Source organism: Esox lucius, chromosome 14, assembly GCF_011004845.1.
Source record: "Esox lucius isolate fEsoLuc1 chromosome 14, fEsoLuc1.pri, whole genome shotgun sequence".
Classification (NCBI taxonomy): domain Eukaryota; kingdom Metazoa; phylum Chordata; class Actinopteri; order Esociformes; family Esocidae; genus Esox; species Esox lucius.
Genome location: NC_047582.1, coordinates 32776470 through 32800272, shown reverse-complemented (window position 1 = coordinate 32800272; position 23803 = coordinate 32776470). Strand labels below are relative to the sequence as shown.

Here is a 23803-nt window from a genome sequence, read left to right as displayed (position 1 = left end):
TCAGGACTAAAGAGCACTGTTATCTCTAAACAATTTATCGGACAAATGCTTCAGGGTTCATGGATAGTGGCCGCAATTAAAATAATTAGGAAATAAGAAAAATGAAGACCAGTAAAGAAGATTCAATTGACGTAGAGTGATTCACTGGCATCAGTGGTGTTATAGCAAATAATCATCAACAAAAATACATTCAGAGCAAATTAACAAGCAACAATGCAACTACTGACACTGTACTGTTTTGATGAACCACATGTGGTCCAGAAACCATCCAACCCAATTGGTCAAGGTAAAGGGACGGGCCTGGGAGGTGGGGGGACTTTTAAAATGTCAGGATTGATTGACCTTGTTCAGTTTCTACCATCAAAATAATGTCATGTACCTAAAGGATACATTTGTTTTACCTAACGAGTCACATGACACCGGGGAGGGAAAATGGCTAATTGGGCCCAATTTGCCATTTTTACTTAGGGGTGTACCCACTTTTGTTGCCAGCGGTTTAGACATTAATGGGTGTGTGTTGTGTTATTTTGAGAGGACAGCAAATGCACACTGTTTTACAAGCTGTACACTCATTACTTTACATTGTAGCAAGTAAAATTTCTTCAAATATTTGTAAAAATCTGAGGGGTGTACTCACTTTTGTGAGATACTGTATATATATTTTAATGCATTCATGTTTCTTTGTCAAATTTTTGGGTGTTAGGAAACAAATTTGGCTGATTATATCGTACAGCCGGCCCCTTTACCTAGTATAATCAATACAGCCTTGTAACATGTAGCAGTTGGTTGTAGCTACCATACATAGACTGTAAAAAACCATCCCACCCGGACAGGCAGAAGTTTTAGTTTTCTTTTAAACAGTGCATACAGTAAAAGGGAATTATTATCATTTTTAGCATTTCAGTGTACGAAAAAAAAAAGAAAAATGGGAACACTGTAACCTGAGCATATGTAAACTTTTTGTCTGAACAAATGAGGTTATTCAGGAATAATATTTCAGGAATAATACCCAAATAGCCTACTGGATCTATAACAAATTGATCAATTAATTTTGGCTGGACTTTCATATTGACAGAAACATAATATAACAGGTTATTTAAAAAGAAAAAATTGTGGCACAAAATGGATATATCCTGCACTTGTCATCTTTTCATCCACACGCGTTGCTGATAATCTTGAAGCTTATTAAAAAGATCTGATTCAAGAGATGCAGCCCACCCTGTCTACCTAAGATAAAGCCTCTGTTGAAATTTTAGCCCCCTCAATTTTTGTTTAATGTAGAGATGATGATAGTCGCAAAAGAAAGGTAAGCCCCCTTCTTGATTTCATCTGCCTCCTCAGTCACTTAATGCTGCAGCTGTCCTGCCCCATACCCACTATCGATTGATTGACCCACCCATCCAAAAAATAACCCATTAACCTTCCCCTTCATCTCATTCAGCTACATACACAAATCCCATTTCTATTCCCCAAAATTTGCATTTTCTGTTGGTCAGGCACAAAAAAAAGTTGAAATGTAATCAATGGAAAGATCCCTAAAATTGTAAGATTGAAATTGCAAAGATAACAACAGAAGAACATTTTGTGTGGTGTGCACACAATTTTAAGTGAAACAAAGCTGGCATGAAATACAACTCTAAATACGCAGTTTTTTTGTTAGTTTCTTTTTTGTAAAGATATTTTAGATGGAGCTGGTTCAACAGACTCTCAGCAACTTTGAAAGTGGCATCTAGTGGAAAGTTGAAGCATGTGCAACGCCATTGGACCCAAATTAATAAGACACAATATATATTTTTCTTGTTGAAAACAAAATTTTTAATATTTTTATAGTAATTGTAAGTATAGATTCTCAGCTTAGAAATGGAAAAGCTTTTAATTTATTGTCCTATTTACAACCTAATTTCAGAGGACATTGATTTCGAATGGGCTAAAACTAAATTAATTGCAAATAATTTATGCGCAGGTCAATACATTGGTTGCATAATGCTGCTGTCATTTTATACAAATAATGAAGGAACCAAATAATGTTTTAATTTAATTATTTCTTTATTTTACCGGAGGAGTTGACTGAAAACAGATCCTAATTTGCAGAAACAACATAGGTAGGTCACGATAAGAAAGAAACAGACTTCCTGTCACATACATAGCTAAGTTCCTGTATACCACACAGCGGAGCTAAATTGTACGTTCATATAAATACTGGAGAAACACCACATAACAAAGAAATACAAAAATACATGAAAAGCAATATTGAATCTTATGACTCATTCCACGTGTGAGGTACAAATAAAGCTGTTCCACCCAATTCAGTGGATATCTTAGAGATCTCTTAAGTTAGCCATCCCTTAGCCCAGGTCTGGAAGCCTATCCATCTGTATTTTAACAGTGAGTTAATATATTAGGTTAAGAGGGTTTTATAGACAGTAGCCTACTGCTTGATATAGTATGCAATGATGAATACTAAAGAAACACTGGTAATGTACTGATGATTTAATCCTTCAAGGTAAGACAACTTACAAGTTATTAACGTAAAGTGTCGTCCTTCGGACAAATATCCATGAGCAGTGGTGCAAGGAAATGTAAAAGGCTTGCAATTAGACTGCCACATGTGTAATTCAGGTGTTTCACATGATTTTAGGTTAAACATACTTATCTCTGGGACAGCTAACAGTCGGTTAGGACAATTCCAAACAAAAACGACATCTTGAAGAAACAAAGGAACATATAAAGCAAATCCGAAATAAGGTTCTTTATAAAAGGTAAGGATAAGAACATTTCCAAGGCACTGAATTTCCCCTGGAGCACAGTAAAGTCAATTATTAGAACATTTAGAGAATATGGAACAATTGTTAATCTGGCCGTCCTTAAAAGATTCCAGAAAAGATTCTAGATGTGGGACAGACTGAGCACACTGCAGCAATTGTTGTTGAGAAAATCCTCACAGGAAGCAGTATTTTAGGAGACTCTTAGACCAAGTGGATGTTCTGATGTGGCCAAAATCAAGCCTTTTGGCCTCAATGTTAAGCTCTATGTTTTGCGCAAGCCTAACATTCCACATCAACCCTACTATGAAGCATGGAGGTGGAAGCATCTCTAAATCAGGGCCTGGAAAACTTGCGAAGATAGAGGGCAACTGGAGCAAAGTACAGAGAAATCCTTGAAAAAAAAAACTGCTGATGTCTGCAAGAGACCTCAGATTTGGGAGAATATTTATCTTCCAGAAGGACAATGACCCCAAACATACAGCCGAAGCCACACTGGGGAGATTTGTTTCTGATTTTTTGCGGTGGACTGTGAAAACTGCATGTCCTTAAGAATGTTTTCAAGCTCCTCATATATCAGCTGCAAACTTCCAGAAACACATGATGAACCTGTTGGAGACCCATTTACTGATGTTTTGTAACATAACAGCTGAGTTTGCTCTTATATTTTAAATGAGAATCTAATACAAAAACGGAAAACTAGAAGGCATTCAAATAGTATTAAATGCCCGGAATTAAGGCACCATGGAACATACACATGGAACAAGGGACACAAAAATGCACAAGGACTAGGAGAGACAAGGAAGGCAGAAGGAACAGATGTACACTTGGTAATGATGGGAATTGAGAATCAGACTCTCTTGTCATTGGTGACAAGAGAGTATGTGGTGCGTTCAAGACAAAACAGTGTTGTGAGGTGTTGGGAAACTGGAATACAGGACCAGGGGAATGGTGGGAGCTAGGAAGACAGTGATGTTGAATGCCGGAGCCGCCCCGGAGCAGGAGTCAGCCCCAACAAGGGGAGGAGTCAGACCCGGATCAGAAGAGGAGGAAGCCCAGGACCAGGGGAGGAGTCAGTCCCCGACCAGGCGATGAGTCAGCTTACAGCTCGTAATCATCAATAAATTTAAAATCCAGTATCTCAAAATATTAGAATAAAACATTTACAGTACAGAAATGTTGACCTGAGGAGAGCTCTAATCAGCTAACCCTTATCCTTCAATCTCTCACTCTGGTTCAGTACACACAACCACAATCATGGGGAAGACTGCTGAACTGACTGTTGTCCAGAAGACATTCATTGACACCCTTCACGAGGAGGGTAAGCCACAGAAAGTCATTGCTGAAAGGGCTGGCTGTTTGAAAAACAGTTCAACTACATTCTGAGTAACAGACACTGGGGGGAAAAGTATTGATATGGTTACAATATGTTGTTCATCAACAGTATCTTAGTTAAATACATTGACTGTAACTTTCTCTGGAAAAATTTGCTTGTTGAATGCCAAATATAAATGTAAAACACTTGCAAATCATGCTGGGTGTTATTCAAATGAAAGTATTTTGGGCTGTCCAAATCTCAACCAATCGTAGACATTTGGGCTGTGAATTTGAATAGCAAAGCACAGTATGGAACAGTTCTGTATAGTACGGTAACACATTTTTTTAACCAAAAAAACCCAAAACTGACTAATAGTTTTAAAGCCAACCTTTATTTTATGAAATTAGCATACAACATGTGTTGTTTACAAAATGAGTTTAAAAGTTGAAAACTCCTCAGTTTCAGAAATTATTATGCCCATTTTATGTACTTGTTATTAAATGTTTAAAACTTTCAAAAAATACCACAAAGTGGTAATTTATAATTGTTTTGCCATGTGGTTAAAAAGAAATAAACACTTTACTGTATAATTGTCCTCATTGATGCACCTTTACATCTTGCATACCAAAGTAAAAGTATTGTATTTCCATGTTGATGCATTAGTGACCATTTACACAAAATAACAATGCATCTTTTCAAACAAGGTGTACATGTTAATTTGACTGCTATAAATAAATGCTGAACCATTTATTGAGCCAAGCGTTCATTTTTGTCCCCCTCAAGCAGGTATTTGTGTTAACAGATAGATAGGTAGTGTTTAATAGACTCTGGGTCTAGTCTGTGAAGGCATCTCACTGCTGGAAGGGAAAGGGAAGGTTAATCTCAAGCTTTCCACCGCTAACTTTAGTGAAAGCTTGGGCCTCCTCAGAGGATTGATCCAGAAGACCAGTGTTTGCAAGGTTGAACTGGGTTACCAATGACATGACCATCTCAATGATGTGTTCAACGGCTCTGTTCACCTGCTCCATGTTCAGAGTATTGAGGGTATCCAAAATGGTTTTTATCACGGCGACAAAGTTAACATAGAGATCATTGACATAGACAGCAACATCATCCAGATAGTCAAACTTCATATTGTCAACCAACACTTGGGCCTTTTCAACCAAAAACTCCAAGGTCTTGCTAAGCTCCACCAGGCCCGTGTCAAGTCTCTCAAAATTATTTATCAAATTAGTAACCCGGTCCAAAAATTCTTTCTTGGTGACCTTTAGCTGATCCAGGATTTGGCCTCCAGTCATCACATTACCAATTGGCATTCGGATCTGGATTTTGCTGAACATCTCGATCAGGACAGTGAAACAAAGCTCCACATTTCTGTTGATAATCTCGATGGTGTGCTGCAGAATTATAGAAAGGGTGATGGTGAACTGTTTGAGGACCTCCGGCAGGGTGGTCATCTCCTCAGAGCCAGGCAGCTTGAACTGTGTCTCTCTCAGGATCTTAATGGCAGCATCCAGGAAGACCTGGACAGCTTTCTGATACTGGACAACGGTGTTCCTGAAGAGGACTGACAGCTGACTCAGCTCGGGAGCGTGGCGGTTGGCAGTGATGTAGGCGTCTTCAATCAAGTTGATGGTGGCCCTTTTCAGTCCCTCCATGTGCCCAAATATCTGGTACTTCTCCAAAAAGTTGGTCAAGGTGGATGTGATGAGGGGGAGTCTCTCCTTCAGGCCCAGGAGCATGTCATTGGGAGCCTCCATGTTGTAAGCAACCTGCAGTTTAATCTTATCGCCATCATCGGCAGTGGTTCTGATGACCAAGATGTCAACGTCATCCTCTGGGGCAGACTGTTCGGAAAATGACAATATGAGTACCACAATGACTCTATAAGATTACCAAACAGGGTGACATTTAATTGATGAGCTTATTGAGGTACAAGGAGATTTTAAGAAATGAAAGACACTCACAGGATAACGGCTGTAGAGTCTGGTGCTCAGCAGAGATGGGCTCCTGCCTTGAAGCTGAAGACCCAAGAACCCAGAAGATGGATTGGAGATGGACGCACTGACTCCATCTCTTTGCGCAGTGTAGCGGAAGTTCACATCAGTGAAAGTTGGGCTGGTGATATCCACATTCAATGTTTGGCGGGAGACACTAAGATATCGAATGAAGTACAAAATTAATCACTCACTGTTTTCCTTCTTATTTATCTAGTTATGGTAGATCTAAAATTAAATATCAGCCTTTGTTTCAAAAGTTTTAAAATATTTACCTTCCCTCATCCTGGCGCTTCTTCCTAATATAAAAAAAATCAAATAAGAAAAAACATTGTGTTCTCTGATATTCATATACTGTATCTTCACAGCTGGAAACAATTTGTCATTTTGATAAACATTAAGAGGCAAAACAAATGTGTCCCAATGGATATAATACTTTGAATATATTTGTATATAAAAAGAAAGTATTACCTTATTGCCTGGGTGATAACATTCTGTATGTTGATGGTGAGGTCAGTGTGGGTCAGCATAACCTTTCCAGTCAAGCCAAGGGCTTCTTCCTCAACGTTTATTGTGATAGAAGCTTTTAAAAGATTTTACAAATTACAAATTGATGAATCGACAACAATGAAAGACAAGTGCCCAAATATTTGAGCTTAATACATTTTATAAATAAGCTTAAAGGCAATTTATAAAAATTTACCATCCACGTCATAATCCAGGAAGTCAATGGCAGATGTGGCAGATGACTTAAGTGTGGCTTTGACAACAGGGGCGTCTACCTCCAGGTCAGCTGCCACATCTGTAGTGTACACAGGGGTGGTAATCTTGGCAGCAGCAGAGATTGTTTGTTTGTAACATTTCAGGTCCACAACACACTTCTCGAGAATAGCAATGTCCCCCGCGTTACTTTGCTGAGAAATGCTGATCTCATAGTCAGAGGTTAGTGATTTCCATGGTACAAAGTCGACGGTAGCCTGGGCAACATGAATTCCCTTGGATTTGAAGGTGATAATGTTGGCGTCGTTGTTGCTTTTCACTTTCAGCAGTCCATACACACGCCCCGAGGATGCCTCCAGAGCTATGGTCTCATTCAGATCTATCATAAAGACAGTGTTCTGCAATCCCTTGAAGCTGGCGCTGGCAATTACCGTTGAAGTGGAGCGCAGGCCGTTACCATTACAGTAGAAGACGGCCTCATTTTCTAGGGCACCTAAAATAGTATTGTGTGTCTGGATAGTGCCGTCAATGTTGCCCTTGGTAGATGACTCCACAGAGAGGTACTCAGAGGCTCCCTCCAGCCTCAGGCTGTGTTCAGCCTCTACCATGCCAACTGATCGGATAATGGGCACATTGTAATCGCCCTTCAACTTCAACGTGTAGGCAACTTTGAGCTTGTTCTTAGTGTCTGCAACTAGTCGCTGGTTGGCCTCCAGGTTAATAATGAACATGGCGATCTTAGCAGACGTAGCCACTGACATAGCCGCTCCGTCATTGTCTGTGTTCAGACTGATTGTGCTTTCGTGGATTCCCCCAATGAGGGGGTTCTGTAGGGACAAGGCAGTGGCCAGCTTCAGCCCCCTTGTTGTAGTCAGACTTGTGATGCAATCAAGCTTGGCTTTAAGAGACTCATATACAGAGGCTGTGGTACCTCTCAGGCGGAATACTAGGTCATCCTCTGTGTTTATTTCACCATTGGCATTCAGATTCAACATGGGAGACTTGAGGGAGAGTTCGGTGAGCAGATTGCCCAGGTAGGAAAGCGGAAGCTTCCGGTACGTGATCTTGGCATCCACATCTAGAGATTGTTCAGTGGTGATTAGTACATGCTTCAAGCCAATATTCTCGTATAGGTTCACATCACCGACTTCTGGGGTGTGCATGTTAATGAAGGGCAAATCAAGCTCTGGAATGGTGAAGGGATATGTCAAGAAATCAAGATTAGCCTCTCCATTTAAAGCCACAATGATGGCAGCCTCCCTTTCATTGTTCCCAACTGTGAAGTTGTAAGATGATTTGTATTGGTTGAAGCGAACGATAGCCACAGTGTTGATCTTTTGAGCTTTGGGGTTGATGTTGGCAGAGTAGTCATTCTGGAGATCCATCTTGGCCACCACTCCCTCGTCGAAGCTCAACTTGGTGTTTCCCTTGTTCTGGAAGTCAAAGACAACCTCAGTTGGACGAATCATAAAAATGAATGAGTTGGACAGGATTCCACTGAGACTTCCAACCAGCTCTGAGTTATGGTTTGCCTTCAGTTCAACCATAATGTCTTCCAGTTTAGCATTTCCAGATGCCACCAGAAGGCTGTTCTTGATGGCTGGACCTTCTGCCTCCGAGCGGATATCAAATGAAATGTGACTGGGCATGACAGCTTCGGTGTTCATGGACTGCTTCATTTTCAGAAGTCCAGTGTCCGTGTTACTAGTAATTTTCAGCTTGGCAGTGTCAGAGGCCATGGTGAATTGAAGTTCGCTTTTGTGTGTGCCCTCATCAGAGTTCATCTTGATAGTGCCATCATTTACAACTGTCAACGCAATTCTACGGGATTCTGTTTTGGCGACAGCCTTCTGCTTCATAGAGGCTTCACTGGTAATGATTGACAGAGAGATCTTGTGGTTGTAGGTGGTGTCCATAGAGGCAGACATTCCACCGCCTATGGCAAAGAAGACACTATTGACAATGTCTGCATTGTAGGGTGCAGTGGTTGCCTTGACCGTGGTTTTAGCCGAACCTTGGGATGAGCGGCCATAAATCGTTACCGATGACTGGTGTTCAACAGTCAGTGCACTGTGGGTGAACTTGAGGGTCTCTGTCAAAATTACACGCCTCTGTTTGGGAAAGGCAACACGAGTAGTGGAGTCAAAGTTGTAATTGAGTATCTCAACACTAGGAGATTCGGCCTGAGAGGTTAGGAAAACAGTGAACTGAGGAGCTGTCACAGCAACAGTAGTGTTCATAAGCTCAGCTGAGGTAGTCATGCTGAAAATGGCAGTTTTAACTTTGATCTCGCTATAGAGCTTGCCAAAACAAGGAACCATGAACTCACTAGGGACAGCAGGAAGATTAATCTTAGGGATCTGGAGAGTTGGAATCTTTAGGAGCTTCTCAGCTGCCACCTTTGGAAGGGCAGGGAAGGATATTTCTGATAGTGTGAACTCTGGAAGTGCGATCTCAGGCAGTTTTGGCAGGTAGCTTAATTTCAAGTCTCTAAAGACATCATCCAATTCATTAATCAATGTTTCAAATTCAACAATGAAGCCAGGGTGCTTTTCATTAAGGATGTCATGGTAAACTATGTTCCTCAATGTTTTGACCATGTCTACAATCCTAATGTCCCTAAGATTGTCAATGAAGTTAACTGCGGATGTAATGACAAAGTTGACAAACTCCCTGAAAGCCTCAAGTTTCTCTGGAATCTCAAGTGCTTTGATAAGCTTGTTCACATGAGTGGTGTATTCAGCAATGCATCGGTTGACTTCATCCACAAATGCATTGTAATCAAATGACTTTAGCTTATGAACAAAAGAGTTGAGATACAAATTTAGTTTGTCAATCACCTCACTGATCTCAGTAGTTTTCAAAATTTTGATGGCTTCTGCCAGAATCTGCATTACTTTGCCCGGGATATCGACAGCCTTCAAGTTGTTCACAAGGACCTGGATTGTTTCTTTAATTTTGAACTGCTTAATAAGCTCCACAAACTTCTCCAGGAGTACTTCAAGCTTCTTGTCAACATCGTACTTAACAATAATTTTTCTCAGCTTGGCATGGAAAGCATTCACAGAGCCAATAATCTGTGAATCCTGGATAAGTTCCTTGACAGACTCCAAAGTTTTGCTGATATATTCAGTGGGAAGGAGTGCCAATAACTGCTCAACGTTTGCTTCCAAGTTAAAAGAGGAAATGTAGTCCCTTACATATTTAATAAATCTGGTTCTGTCTAAATTTTCAATTGATCTTTTTAAATCACTCATTGCATTCTCAAGCTTTGCCTTGATCTCAAACTGTGCATCAATGTCGAGCAGGAATGCAACGCTACTGTGTTTAAGTTTCTGCATGTCAATCTGCTTGATGAAATTTTCAATTGCATCAATTAAAGCAACAATCTTTGTAGTGATTTCATAGTTCTCATTGATGGCATTCAGCCTCTCACTGAGCCTCTGGATGACATTTTCGGACAGTAAGCCACTAATAATAATTTCTTTGGTAGCATCAATGACTTCCTGAATGCCGGATACCATATCAATCAGAAGGTTTTCAACAACTGTCTTGTAGTTAACCAGGAAGCCCTCAAGGTCTTCCAGCTTGATGACATAATCATGGCTGAGTTTAATCAGGTCCTGTTTTAGCTGAACAACTTTGCCTTCCAGATCCAGTTTAACAACAAAATCACTGACATGCTGGGGTAGGGCGTTCAGCTTAGCCTTGGTATTTTCATTATTCATGTAATTCTGCAGAGCCTCTGCCATTCTCACAATAATGTTCTTGATGTCTTGCAGTATTGCTGGCAAACTTTCAAGGAAAGGCAGGTGAATTATGTGACTGTCAATGTTTTTATCGTACTTCAGGAAACCAGAAATTCTGAATTCCTGGTCTTTACTGTCAGCTGTGTCCAAAAGGCTGGTTATGAGGGTTCCAGACAACTCCAGTCCAAGCTTGTCAGGATTGTTGTAGGCTTTCATATCCTGATTGAGGGTGTGGCTGTTTACCTTGGACCTCACTCTGAGTGTGGCTTCCTGCACCTCAGGACTCACAAGCATGTCCATCTTGTTGTCTAGTGTGGTCTCCAGGGAGAAGCCATTGTCCAGGTTCTGGGTAATGGATGCTCTACATTCATGTGAGCTGGCAAAGGCCAATGGCTGTGCTTTAAGAAGGAACTTTCCATAGAGCTGAGCGCTGTGTCTGCCATACAGGGTCAGGTCACCATCAGCATTGAAGATCATGTCAAGGTTGACACCAAAGGGAATAATGCTAGCACGGATGGTGTTATCAAAGCGGAAAAGCCGGGAGTTGAATTGGGCATTATTGTGGATCCTTGCAGCAAGGCCAATCATTTCCAGTTCAGTGTTGTGGCTCATGTGAGCTCCAAGAAGCTTTCCAGTGGTACCGCACTTAACATTAGCGGTTAAGTCAGCATATTTTATCTCATAAGTGTGTTTGAGCTCTTCCTTAGCATAAGAGGCCTTCAGGATTCCAGTCAGGTCAATTTTGTTAATCTCTGCCTTCAGCTGAGCCTCATGGATAAGGCTGGCTGCCAGTAGTTTCAGGTCATTATTCACATTTACAGAGGCAGTGTAGTCACTCAGGTCAATGGTGATGTCATGCGCATAGGATGCTCTTTGGCTGACAATGGCCTTAGCCTTTGAATTAAAGCCAAGGGTGGTGTGGGTCACGGTCAGAGAGTTGGCATTCTCAACCATTACGTCATTAAATGCACTCTTTGTCTCAATGGACAGAGTCGCCCTGGAGGTATCTAGCCTAACGTTGAACGTGTTCTCCATGGTGAATGGTCCCTGCAGGCTGGTCGTGCCTGTTGTGACCAGGCCGTCCTTGTCAAATATCAGGCTAGCTTTGTGTGCAGCTTTGTTCTCAAGCAGTTTTACAGTGGCATCGCTGGTCACAATCAGGCCATTGATGTCCAGCAAGGCGGTGAAAATAGAGTATATTTCGTTCTTAGAGTGGTCAGCCTTGGTCTCCGCCGTGATTTTGACTGCTCCAGAGCCGACCAAAAAATCTGCCTTGTTGTTGATCTTCATGCCAAGGGCAAGGCCCTTGGTGTCACATTTCAGGGACAGCTGGTTGTCCCTGAAGGTAAGTTCAGCAGTGTTGATCACAATGTCTTCAAATACTTTGGTATTAGATAGGACATCCAGCTCACCATTGACTAAGGACAAAATAACTGTATTGTCTACCTGCAGAATTGATGAATCAATTTTCAGGGAAGAGTCAACCTTTGCTGCATCTGGCTTGAATGGGAAGAAGGCAAAAGACTGGGCTGCAATTGTTTTGCCATAGGCAGGTCCTGCTTTGATTGTTAATTCTACATTGTTGTCACCAGAAATCTCTTCTGTATTGATGCTCAATAGGCCAGTATGCACCAGAGCTGCACTCAGACCCAAGGGGCTGGTTACTTCAATCTTTCTGTCGGATTTCACATTTATCTTGTCCGTAACACTGCCAATTTCCATGATGCTCAGGGTGGCGTCAACAAGCCTGTGGCTCACAGAGGCCTGCACATGGGTCTTGGTGGAGTCATCAGGCATTCTGGCAAGCAATCCAGATCCTATTTAAAACACAAACATGCTTCATTACTGTGTACCTAAACATGTTCAAGATAGACATATCATTCTATATCTGTTGCAATGGCATTACGAGATGTCAGGATGTGGAACAGTACCTTCAGTCTTAAAAGACAGAAGTTCCAATGGGCAGCTGCCGATCAGATTGAATTTGGTGTAATAGCTTGGCATCTCAACATTCTCTTTTTCAGCAGAAGCTGAGCCTTCTAAGTTATAGAGGTTGCTGTTCACCTTTGTGGAGACCTCTGCTTTTCCAAAGAAGGGTGGGAAGTTCAACTCATTAGATGATATTCCACCAAAAGGAAGGGGAGTATGCTCATTGCTAAAGTGGTAAGCAGCTGTGGCCTCGCTGTTAAAGAAAAAAACATGTAAATTAATTTATCAAGAAATGTAAGTTTTAATGTATCGATAAAAAAAAATGTAACTTACGCATTGAGGAACAGTTTATCAGGCAGAGCAATCTCTGGCATTTCAGGGACTCTCAAGTTCAACATATATGGAATATCATTAGTATATTTCTCCAAGAAGTTGTTGGTTGTCTGTAATAGAAATATGTACAATTATGTATTGAACTTTAAAGCAGACTAATAGCGATCAGACAGTAAAAGGGAAACAAAACAAAAACACTTGAGTAAGCCTAAACAACTGCCTGAGCAGTATTACCTCCACAGACTTGGTGAGGATGTGGCGGACCTTCATGTCAGTCATGCCCAACTGCTCGTCCAGAAAATCATTGACCATCTTCTGGATTTCCTCAGCATGGATCTCAGAGTTTATGTCAGACTTTACCTCAGCTACAATCCTATTGTCATCTAGAATTAACATTACACCCTTTTAACTGCAACGCTTAAACCAAAATGTTCAAGGTGATTATATTGTACAGTTGTCCATATATAAATCACAATTATATAATGTTAAAGCTTTACAAGCAGAGTGAAGCTGATCAAGAAGCTGACCAATACATTTTTGTAGGAACGGTTTTATTAAAAGGCTGCATACCATATGTAAAGGTAATCTTTTGCACTGAGTTGGTCTCTTGGAGCTTTACGTCACTTTCAAACTCAAGCTGCAGTTCCTTGTCCCTCTTCAGGTTGGCTGTGATTGTGGCATCAGCCTCGATCAAAGGAACAAGCAGCTGAACCTGCAGCATGGCGTTCTTCATGGCTTCAACTCTGCCAAGTAGCAAACCCACCAGTCAGTAGGAATCTAGAGAACACTGAATAGATGTCAGTAGCACTTGGTAGTGTAGCACCGTTGTCTCACCTAGTGCTGCCGACCAGAGACAATGTAGGGACGTTGTTCTTGAGGAGGTCCAGGGAGATTGAGTGTGTTCCTTTGCCCATGGCGCTGCCATCAACAACACCCATTCTGAGCCTGGCCTCCAGGTCAAAGTCTGGGACCTGGATGTCGGTGGTGAGGACATTTTTATTCCAGTTGTACTTAGTGGTGGCTGTGGCCTCAGTCGATGTAACGCCTGTATCCAGGTGTTACGGAAAACAAGTTCATCACCGAATGTATAGCAGTGGGAGAAAGACCGAGTGTTCTACTCAGAAATGGCCTTGTATAACTCAAAGCAATACCTTCTGCCTTTAGGACCATGCGGACAACGTCAACTTTCTCATGTCCCTGGTCTCCGTCCTTGAGGAGGTTGTGGTCGATAGTGGCCGTGTACTCAGTGACGTCACCCGTGGGGTGGATCTCCACAGCGAACCTATAGAAACGTCTCGTTTGTCTCGAAACTTGACAACGTGGACGGAGTGTGTTTGGGTGCATTTGCATAGGGTTAGTACTCACTTGCTGTCCCCGGTTAAGGGAAAGTAAGGAGCAGTGTTGTGGGAGCCAGCATCAGAGTACTGCAGGGTGGCGCAATACTTCATGCCAGCGAAGAAAGCTATGCAGTCAGACGAGTCGATTCTGTCCTCCATCAAAGACGGGATAGGCTTCACTTCTGCAGAGGTCACTGCATACATCTTGTTTCTATAACAGGGATGGAGGAATGTAACTGTTTAAACTGGACAACTGAAGAATAACGTTTCTCAACATAACATTGCAAAGAGTTTGGGGATCCCATCATCTACAGTACATGAAATCATTAAAAGTTCAGAGAATCCATAAAAATCTCTGTATGCAAGGGACAAGGCTGAAAACCAATATTGGATGGCCATTGTGGAATCTGAGCATTAACAATTACAATATGAATGTACATTTCATTGGAGGTGAATGTGCCTAGATAATGATAACAACAGAAACCTCTCTGTTTAGATTATCTCTCTGTAGGTTGTGCTCTACTAACCCCAGGAATGTTCACATTGACCATTTGGCATGGGGGTTACTGTCTTGGAAACCTGATCTTTGCTAGGTAGACACACCCTTCAATGTATATATCAGCTTGTAACCAACATTACAGTGAGAAGAGAGTGACTGAGCTGAGATTGAGGTTGTATAAGGAAGACCAGGTCCGTAACCTCATGAACAAGACTCTAATGCTGCAATAAATAATATAATTTCTCTCTCCCTTGACAAACGGGCATGCAATAATTATTACAACCACTGTACGAAACGGCTGATTTCTAACACCATGATCTTTGGGCCCTCCAACAGACACAATTCTGTAGTGACCATCACTGCATGGGCTCAGGAACCGAAAACGAGTGTCTGTGAACACTGTACGTCGCAGCATCCACAAATGCAAGTTAAAACTCCACCATGCATGAACAAGATCCAGAACTGCCGCCGCCTTCTCTGGGCCTGAGCTCATTTAAGATGGACGGAGGCGAAGTGGAAAACTGTCCTGTGGTCTGACAAATCACCATTTTTGGTAATCATCAACGCCACAACCTCCAAACTAAAGAGGAGGGGGACCATCCAGCTCGTTATCAGCGCATAGTTCAAAAGCCAGCATACGTGACAGAAAGGGGGTGCAGTAGTGCAAATGGCATGGGTGACCTGCACATTAATGCTGAGCAACAGATACAGGTTTTAGAGCAACATATGACGTCTTTCTCAGGGAAGGCCTTACTTATTTCAGCAAGAAAACGCCAAACCACATTCTGCATGTATTACAACAGCATGGCTCCGTAGTAAAATAGTCTGGGTGCCAAACTGACCTGCCAGTAGTCCAGACCTGTCACCGACTGAAAACATTTGGCGCGTTATGAAAAATACGACAAAGGAGACCCCGAACTGCATTTCACATTCAAAACTACAGCAATTGGTCTCCAGAGTCAACCTGGTCTCAGGGGACTACACAGACAATTTTAAATCTCAGAATTCGTAAAATATTACATTATGTAAAGTAACGTTAGAGTAATAATCCAGAAAAAATCCAGGGACCTTCCGCTTTGCAGACAGGTGTTCTACCCTCTGCTCCAGACAGGAACTTGCTGTGAGAGGATGCGAGTTATGGTGTTACAACATCAATATGTTATAAGTGATTTTCTTTTCTTTCTAATCCTAACCCAAACCTTAACCCTAACCTTAACCCCAGTGCTGTGATACCTAACCTTAACCCAAGCCTGAATCCCAGTGCTGTGATAGCTAACCCTAACCAAACCTTAACCTAACCTTAACCCCAGTGATGTAATATCTAACTTGAACCCTAACTGTAATGTTAAAATGCATTTATTACATATTGTAACAACCTTTGTAAGGCCAATACTTCTTCCTTGCTACCGATATATCCTGTGTGAAGTAGTGGGTAGGGTGCCTGTCTACAGATGCTGAGTGCTGTCGTTTCGCAACACAGGCTCACTCACTTTGTGCCAATTCACAGCGGTCATAAGATATATGTCTGACGTTCATATCATATTATACGTTTTTATAGCGTTCGTAACATTTTATATGTTGTAATAGCGTTTGTAAGATATGTTACATTTTAGCCAATTCATAACGTATCATACGTTTTGGTAGCACATTGTAATGTAACCTAATGTAACATAACATATACGAAATCAGGTGCCATGGATTTACGTAAAATAGTCTACGTAGTCCCCTGAGACCAGGTTACCTGAGTTCCAAAACGCTTACAGAGGGTTGTTAAAAGAACAGGTGATGCAACAATAGTGGTAACAATGCCCCTGACCCAACTTTCTTGAAATGTGTTGCTGGCATCTAATTCAAAATGGGCACGTATTTTTCCAAAAACCATAAAATATCTCAGTTTTAACATTTGATATGTTGTCTTTGTACTATTTTTAGTTAAATACAGGGATAGATGATTTGCATGTATTTTTATTACCATATTATGCAGCGTCCTGACATTTTGGGGAAACAGGGTTGTATAAGTATTGTTTTTTGTGAGGTGTTATATTAATTGTACTGTAACACTTACGTGATGCTGATTACTTTTGTAGGGCCCTGAGGTGCCGGGATGGTCAGCTTGACCTGGTTGTCAGTCATGGTGATCTTAGCTGTGAGCCCAGTCTCGTGGTACAGGCTGGTGTGCATCTCCAGGCGAGAGAGAACCGACTCAGGAATGTGGCAACCAAACTTGGTCACAAACTCAATTCCAGCGGAGGGCATGAAGGAGAACTCGCTCTGCAGGAAAGGTATCGGTCAGAGTTCCTTACATACCTTAACAAAAATAAAATGTGTCACTACAAATAGGTAACTTAAAGGTTTACCATGCCAGGTTTAATGTCAAGTCCTCCCTTGATACCAGGGGTGAAGGTACCAGACAGGGCAATTTTGAGTGGCACACCAGTCGCAGTTGGCAGGAAGAATTCATTATCCATAAAGATATAATGGGCAAAGACTTCATTATCAGTGCTGGTCATCAGTCCTTTCATCAGCTTTGGAACCTGTAGATTTCACAGTTATGCTAGTAAAATGCGTATACAATTTTAATGATTGATACATAATTCTTGTCAGAAATTAAAATTTCAATCCTAATATTCTGTAATGTATATCTATGCGAAGTAATAAAGGTTTGTTTTCCTATTTCTTTACATACATGAGTGGGGAACATCCTGAGTACATTGTGAATCATCAGACCAGCAGAGTACGCCATCTTCTCTACGTCTTTGGCTTTAAGGTATCCAAGCTCATTTCCCAGCAGTCTCAGGTAAACCATAGCTTCAGGGGACTCCTGAGCCTTCAGGTCACTCAGCAGTTTTTCAAAGTTGCGGATGATTTCCGTTGCTATGTTCTGGGAAGCCTTGCGAGAAAAGATTATAAGAACACCGGCGGTTGCAGATGTTGAGCTAAAAGGCTTATCTCGCAAATTGTGTACTATGTTATGTACAGTATGTGCCGCTATGTTTCCTGATGTCATCAAAACCACTCACTTGGAATTTCATGGCTAACTGCGGTGTGATACTGAATGGACCAATAAATGATACACATATGTCACATCCATCCCAAAATGGAAGTTTTTTTTATAGCAATGCTAAAGTAAAATGTTTAATATCAAAAACTCCAACCACAAATACCTGTCTTTTCATTCTGTCTTTCTTCAGTGCAGGCATGATATCTTTGAGGACATCATTGACCTGCATGGGCATTTTGTCAGAAATGAAATAGACAGTCTTCAGCACTGTGTCCGGAAAGAATCCGTTCTCTCCAAATAAAGCGTCAATGGCCGGCTCAAATCCTTTTCCTTCCAAACCAACCTTTAAAGCAAAAATAATATTTACAACAAGACAACCAAACAAGACAAACAACAAATACAAAACGTAGAATGCCACTAAAATAATCCAAAGGGAAACAACTTCTTTTTACCTCCACCATGTCGATATCATACCCAAAGGCTTTCAAGGTCATCTCCAGCATGACTTCCTTCGGCAGGTAGCTGGTTCCCTCAAAAAGCATGTTTCCTTCCACAGATCCGATTTTATAGTTTCGGGAGAACTTCAAGGGATCCATGATGGTTCCAACCTCATTTCCCTGCAGAGCATTAAGAATCTTCTCTCTCAGCCTGTAAAGGAAGGAATTACCACAAACCTATGATGAGGAAGGCAAGCCAAACAGAATAGTTTTTTTGGTCTGAGGGAATACAGACTGAAATAATGTCTGTTGCATACTCCTGTGTCTCGGGTGCTGTTGACTCCAAGATATTTGTCAGGTGGGAGATTATAAAGCTCTTGGTCTGCAGATCTTGATCGTTCCTCAGAGAAGAAGCCAGCTGAGCTAGGTCAGCAGTATTAGGATCCTTCATCAGCACCAGGTAGGCTGCAATGCGTTTCTGAACGGGGCTAGGGTCTCTCCAAAGAGCCTGCACAAGCACTTCTCTGCCCTGTGATGAGGGAAGACACTTTCAGAATGTGCATCAGTTCAATTAAAAAAAGCGCAGAAAACTAACATGCCGAGTGATATATTACCTCCTCTGGGACAGGGGTCTGTCTGAAGACCTGAATGGCAGCCTGTTGAACTTCAGGGGAAGCAGCGGGTTGATTAATGCACTGGATTACAGCGGACTTCAGCGCAGGACTAGCAGCTCCCACGGCTTTGGCCATGTTTCCGATAACCTGAAACAGAAAGCAGCAAGCGTTACTTCTTCAGATTCAAATGTTTGTTGCGTGCATGAGACTGCTAAAGCGGCACGGCGTGACATGTAACACGAACCCTGAGGACCAGGAAGACTTGCTCCTGATCGCCAGAGCAGTCACCCAGCTGGGTGGCAGCGAAGTCAGCCGCAGCCTTGATCTCCAGGGTCACTTTGCCCTCAGCCTTGTAGAATCTAATGGACAGAGGGTGGAATTCACTGTAAGAGACATGTCCGAACATCGTTAGTGGTCAATTTAGAAAACGTGCGCTGGCTCAAATGTTTTCTGACCTCTTGACAACATTACTCAGGGCATACAGGATGGGTTTGCTCTGCTTGTACTGAGCCATAGACAGTATGTCTGTGACCAGGAGGGCGGAGGGGTTGGGAACCAGACCCATGGCGAACACAATGGGATCAACCTCCACAGCAGAGCTGTCAAAGCTCCGGAGGATCTGCATGATGGCGCTGCTGCACTCTGGGGTGCCGCACTGGGCCAGAACCTGGTAGGTCAGTGGTCCGGACACCTCCAGGGCCTCTTGGACAGCAGGGCTCAGGGTCTCGGCCTTCATTCCACGGACCATGCCTACAAGCTGTTGAAAGAGGTGGGCTCTCTTCTCACCGTTGGCCAGAGTGGCTAGTTCCCTCAGAACGGCCAGAACTGCATTCTTGTCTTGTACAACGCTCTTGTCCTCTGCAGCTTCCATGGGCAGACCCCTGAGGTTAGCCTCATCTGAAAGCAAACAAAGGGGCTGGAAGTTGGTTTGTTTGAGCTGAGTGTCTGGGGCGGATAAAATCTACCCATTCAGTAGTCTATTCCATAGATCAAAGCCAGCAGTCTTGCAATGATAAAGTATCTTAGTCATTTTCTATAGGTTTATGTCCCTAGAGCAGTAAAATGCGTGATGGAATTATATGGCTACGCTCTAATGGATAGAGCATAACATGGACAATTGTTTTGTTATATGTATTATGTGTTTAAAATTTATTTGGGTTTCCTTTTTAGAGCTAATCATACAGGCAATTGTGATGGTACACATCCCGCCATCGTGTTTCCAATGATGTGTGACTAAATGATAGAAGTTAGCTATAACCACACGAATGTTGATCTTGTTTGTCATTAGGGTAATGGACTATTCCTTACCGTGGTCAAATACTCTCTCATTATGTGTAGAGACCTTCAGCAGAGTCAGAGACTGTTTGCCAACATTGGTAAAGCCATACTCCCCTCTGTGGGCAGACAGAAAAGTTATATTTTTGTGTGTAACACTTGCAAACTCTCCAGAGGGTATCGCCAGTAAGACGTTAAATCGCATCACGTTCCATTATGGCCAACTCTGTCTTTATGACTACCTCTTTTACATTGTGTCCATCCATGTTTCATGTCCCTTACAAAAATGCACAAGGACCAATACAACTGTCAATGTACCTGAAAATTAAAATGGTAAATCCCTTTAGTCTTTATAGTCTATTATGTTTCGACTGGACAGAAACTCTGAGAAGAGAGAAGAATTTGTGTCTGCATGTGTTTGTCTGGGTTTGCAAGTGAGAAAATAATGTACATTTAAGGATTATGATTAATGTGCCAAACATTTTAGTTTCCATTACCAGTATGTAATTACTTGGAACTGGGCAGGCCTGGAGTAATGTTTTACTCCAGTAATGGTTTACTCACTTGTGGGAGAAAGGCAGCAGAATGTGCTTCTCAGTGCAGGCGCCAGACATCATGTGCTTCTTGCTGTTGTCAAACATGTAGTTGCAAGTCTGGGAGCTTTTGATCAACTTGGAAAGAGGGTAGTGCTGCCGGAGGGGAGGCAAAAATATCTGCATTAAGACGGCGATGAGGTCGCCTATTTCAATCTACGCAGCCACTTCTAGGTGTCTTACCATGCCAGAGATGAGGGCCAGGGGGCTAGTGTGGTCCCTTTGGGGAATGAAGTGGTCACATTTAGACAGGTCCCTGTTGAGGGTGACGTCGGTACTGACGGCGTTCTTGGCGTTGACTTTATAAGCCGTCTTGCACAAGCCGTGGATGGTGGGCTGTGATGAGAAATTCATCAAGGTGGTTAATGGTTAACCAGTACAAATGCTGATTCATGAATTCATGCCCCTCCCCCGGTAGACCCACGGATGTTCATATGTGTTACATGCGTGTTGTACAGCTGACACCGGGGCTGCTTTCTGAGAAGATCAACATACCATTTTCCTGTTTTTCTCCTCTTCCAAAAGGGGCACGGCAAGGGCAGAGATGATACCTCTCTTGACGTTCAGGATCTTCGTTGGCTCGTCCCCCTCAGGGTACAGTTTCACATTGTTAGCCCCATCAACCACAAACCTCAGAGGATGTCTAAGCAAAAAGGGGGACATCGGAGATTTGTTATGGTCAGTGGTTAACTCTAACACAACGTGCTGTATAGAAGTGAGAACAATGTACTCAGGAGCAGTTCCAGGCTTGAGAAGTCTAGGGTTAGTTTAGACGTGTGATGAAGGTGCTCACTTCTCCATGGCAGAAGCGAACTCTTGAGTTCTAGAGACCGGTTCAAACATATGGTTTCCCTCTGCATCCACATCGACAACCTCATTCAAGTTACAGTCTGTGACACGTAGAATATAGCTGCAAGACCGAGGAACTTCAATCTCAACCTGTAGGCAAAGAGGTTAAGAATTTAACTAAACCTGTGAACATAGGCTACAAATTAAATGTTTGACAAATCAGTATAAAAGCATGAAGTCTTGTGTACACCCCACAGGTTGTTCGGCAGTTATTTCTGGATAGCTTGCGGCCCCAGAAATGTTTTCCGGAAAACCAGGGATATTATGTACTCAGCATTACTGCGATGTGGTGTAACAGCAATATTGATAATGAACATATAGATACATTCCAAGATTTTTGGACTCTAGTAGCAGATTACAATTGGCACTGTTCAGCCAAGACTGGTCCCCGAAAATGGTATACAATTTATTTAATCTATTTAATCAAAACGAATGGCTTTCCAAGCTTGAAGTTATATGGCTAACTGAGGGATGACAGTGATTCTACTTATAGATTATACACATATGAACAACAAATTACACATCCAACCAAAAGAAAACCTTGAATGCAACTTGAAGTGAACACTTGATGAGGTATCTACCTTGCAAGAGCCCTTTGGTCCGTTCCGGAGGTTGGAAGCTCCATTCACGGCATTAAGGGACTCAAATTCATAGACATATTGGTATTTGTGAAGGGTCTTATAACCTTTCGCCACTAGGGGGTGGGCAGAAATTCAAAGTTACACATGTACAGCTTTGTGCAAAATTATTGGCAACATTGATAAAGATTGGAAAGAACATAATTGGATTTTCTTTTTTTGTGAAGTATGTATATCTATATACATAATTATCTACTAATACAATACCCCAGACAATTGATTCACAATTAATTAAGAATTAGGTCACAATGACTGGGACCCATGTTTTCAAAACCTTTCAAAATCTTGTCTTTCGAAGGCAACAGCCATTTAATGTCAAGGCTGAAATGTGGATCTTTCAGTAATCTGTAGTGATCAGAATATTTAAACGGCCATCTCAGTATCCAAACTTGATCCCCTTTGAAAATGTGGTTTGAATCGTAGAGGGCAGTCCGTAAGCTGCAGACGAACAAAAGCAAGGGATCCAGAAATTGACATGTAGTCCAGGATCCCTTTCTCCATATGTTCACCAAACTTACAAAACATTTGAGAATGAGGCTGAATTCAGGTTTTCTTGTAAGACTAAACCTTTCGAAACAGGGTCCCAATCATTTAGATCTGTCTTATTTTTAGAAAACAAATTTATAAACAAAACTATGATACTGTAAACAAAACGTTGCACAAAAATTGATTTGTTAGAACAATTGTGTAAGTATATTTGTTTCATACATAATAGGTATTAATATAATTAATTGAGTATTTTGTGCACATATTATTTAATGATGCAAATCACTTTGGATCTCTATATAATTATTACATTCTGAACATTTGTGTCTACTACACCTTAACACACTCTTAAATGTGTTTAGTTGTAAATGTAATGTATCTCCAATAGAAATGAATAAGCCTGCTTCATATTATAGCTCAAACAAAGTGTTTCTTACTTTTTTTACTTACATAAACAGGTTGGACTTTTTTCAGTATTGTCTTGGGCATCTGTAAAGAAAGGATGTGAGTACATTTCTGTTGAAATGCTATGCAGCTGACCAATGTGACTAGTGACTAGTGATCATTAGAAAAAACATATTGTATCATTAACTTTAGAAAATTAATTTGTTAAATGTATAATATTTGAATGTCTCAGATTAAATATCAGATCGATGCTGCCAATATCTTGGGTTTAAAATGTTGCAGAAGGAAAGGGGGAAAGGATTACATTTGGCAATCTAAGACTATACCTATTGAATGTAAAACCAGTGGTTCCCAACTCTGTTCCATTAGTACCCTACTGAATTTACTGTTGTTGTAGCCCTGAAAAAACATCTTATTCATCCTGTCCACAAACCATCATGCCCAAAATAAGCTGATTCAGTTGAGTTTGTCCAGGGCAACAACAAAAAACATGTACTCATAGACTGGAGTTGGTACTCAAAGACAGGAGCAGCTGTGTAACATTTGAATTGCACTGCCGCAATTTCCAAAACCAGGGAGCTGTCAGAGAGGTACTTACAAGCCAGAGCAAGGGCGGTCACAAGCAGCAAAAGGGAGAGCTTTGTGTCCCCCATGGCGGGTTAGTTGAAGCTCCTTCCTTAATGGGTGGCTCTCGGTTGGGACTGAGTCCCTAACCACTGCAAAATACATTTATATCCCAAGAGAAGCCCAATGGGAGGAGAGGTGGGAGTCACGGACAGTGCTTCTGTAACTGCTTCAAAGTTCAACCACCTGCCCCTTTATGGGACCATGACTGCTCATGGAGTTTTTAACTCATTTCAC

The 23803-nt window shown here is 41.7% G+C and overlaps 1 protein-coding gene across 2 annotated transcripts; it reads right to left on the bottom strand.

The window, feature by feature from the left end:
* Window positions 1–4454: 4454 nt before the first annotated feature.
* Window positions 4455–23642, bottom strand: apobb.1 (apolipoprotein Bb, tandem duplicate 1). 2 transcript variants are annotated; one of them, XM_010889473.4, is made up of 29 exons: window positions 23541–23642; window positions 22988–23026; window positions 21995–22107; window positions 21358–21503; window positions 21060–21207; window positions 20748–20900; window positions 20536–20660; window positions 20005–20090; window positions 19152–19593; window positions 18941–19055; window positions 18697–18843; window positions 18400–18611; window positions 18098–18293; window positions 17809–17988; window positions 17331–17534; window positions 17002–17178; window positions 16710–16915; window positions 14174–14356; window positions 13960–14090; window positions 13643–13853; window positions 13379–13551; window positions 13043–13191; window positions 12809–12918; window positions 12478–12728; window positions 6781–12363; window positions 6549–6660; window positions 6353–6376; window positions 6048–6234; window positions 4455–5927 (listed from the first exon to the last, which is right to left on the bottom strand). In XM_010889473.4, exons 1-29 carry the CDS (start codon window positions 23593–23595, stop codon window positions 4932–4934), a joined length of 10854 nt encoding a protein of 3617 aa, XP_010887775.2. In that variant the 5' UTR covers window positions 23596–23642; the 3' UTR covers window positions 4455–4931. The 2 variants fall into 2 exon arrangements, with proteins under 2 accessions (XP_010887775.2, XP_019909282.2); XM_020053723.2 differs by having other exon boundaries at window positions 22975–23026; window positions 23541–23635.
* Window positions 23643–23803: the final 161 nt, after the last annotated feature.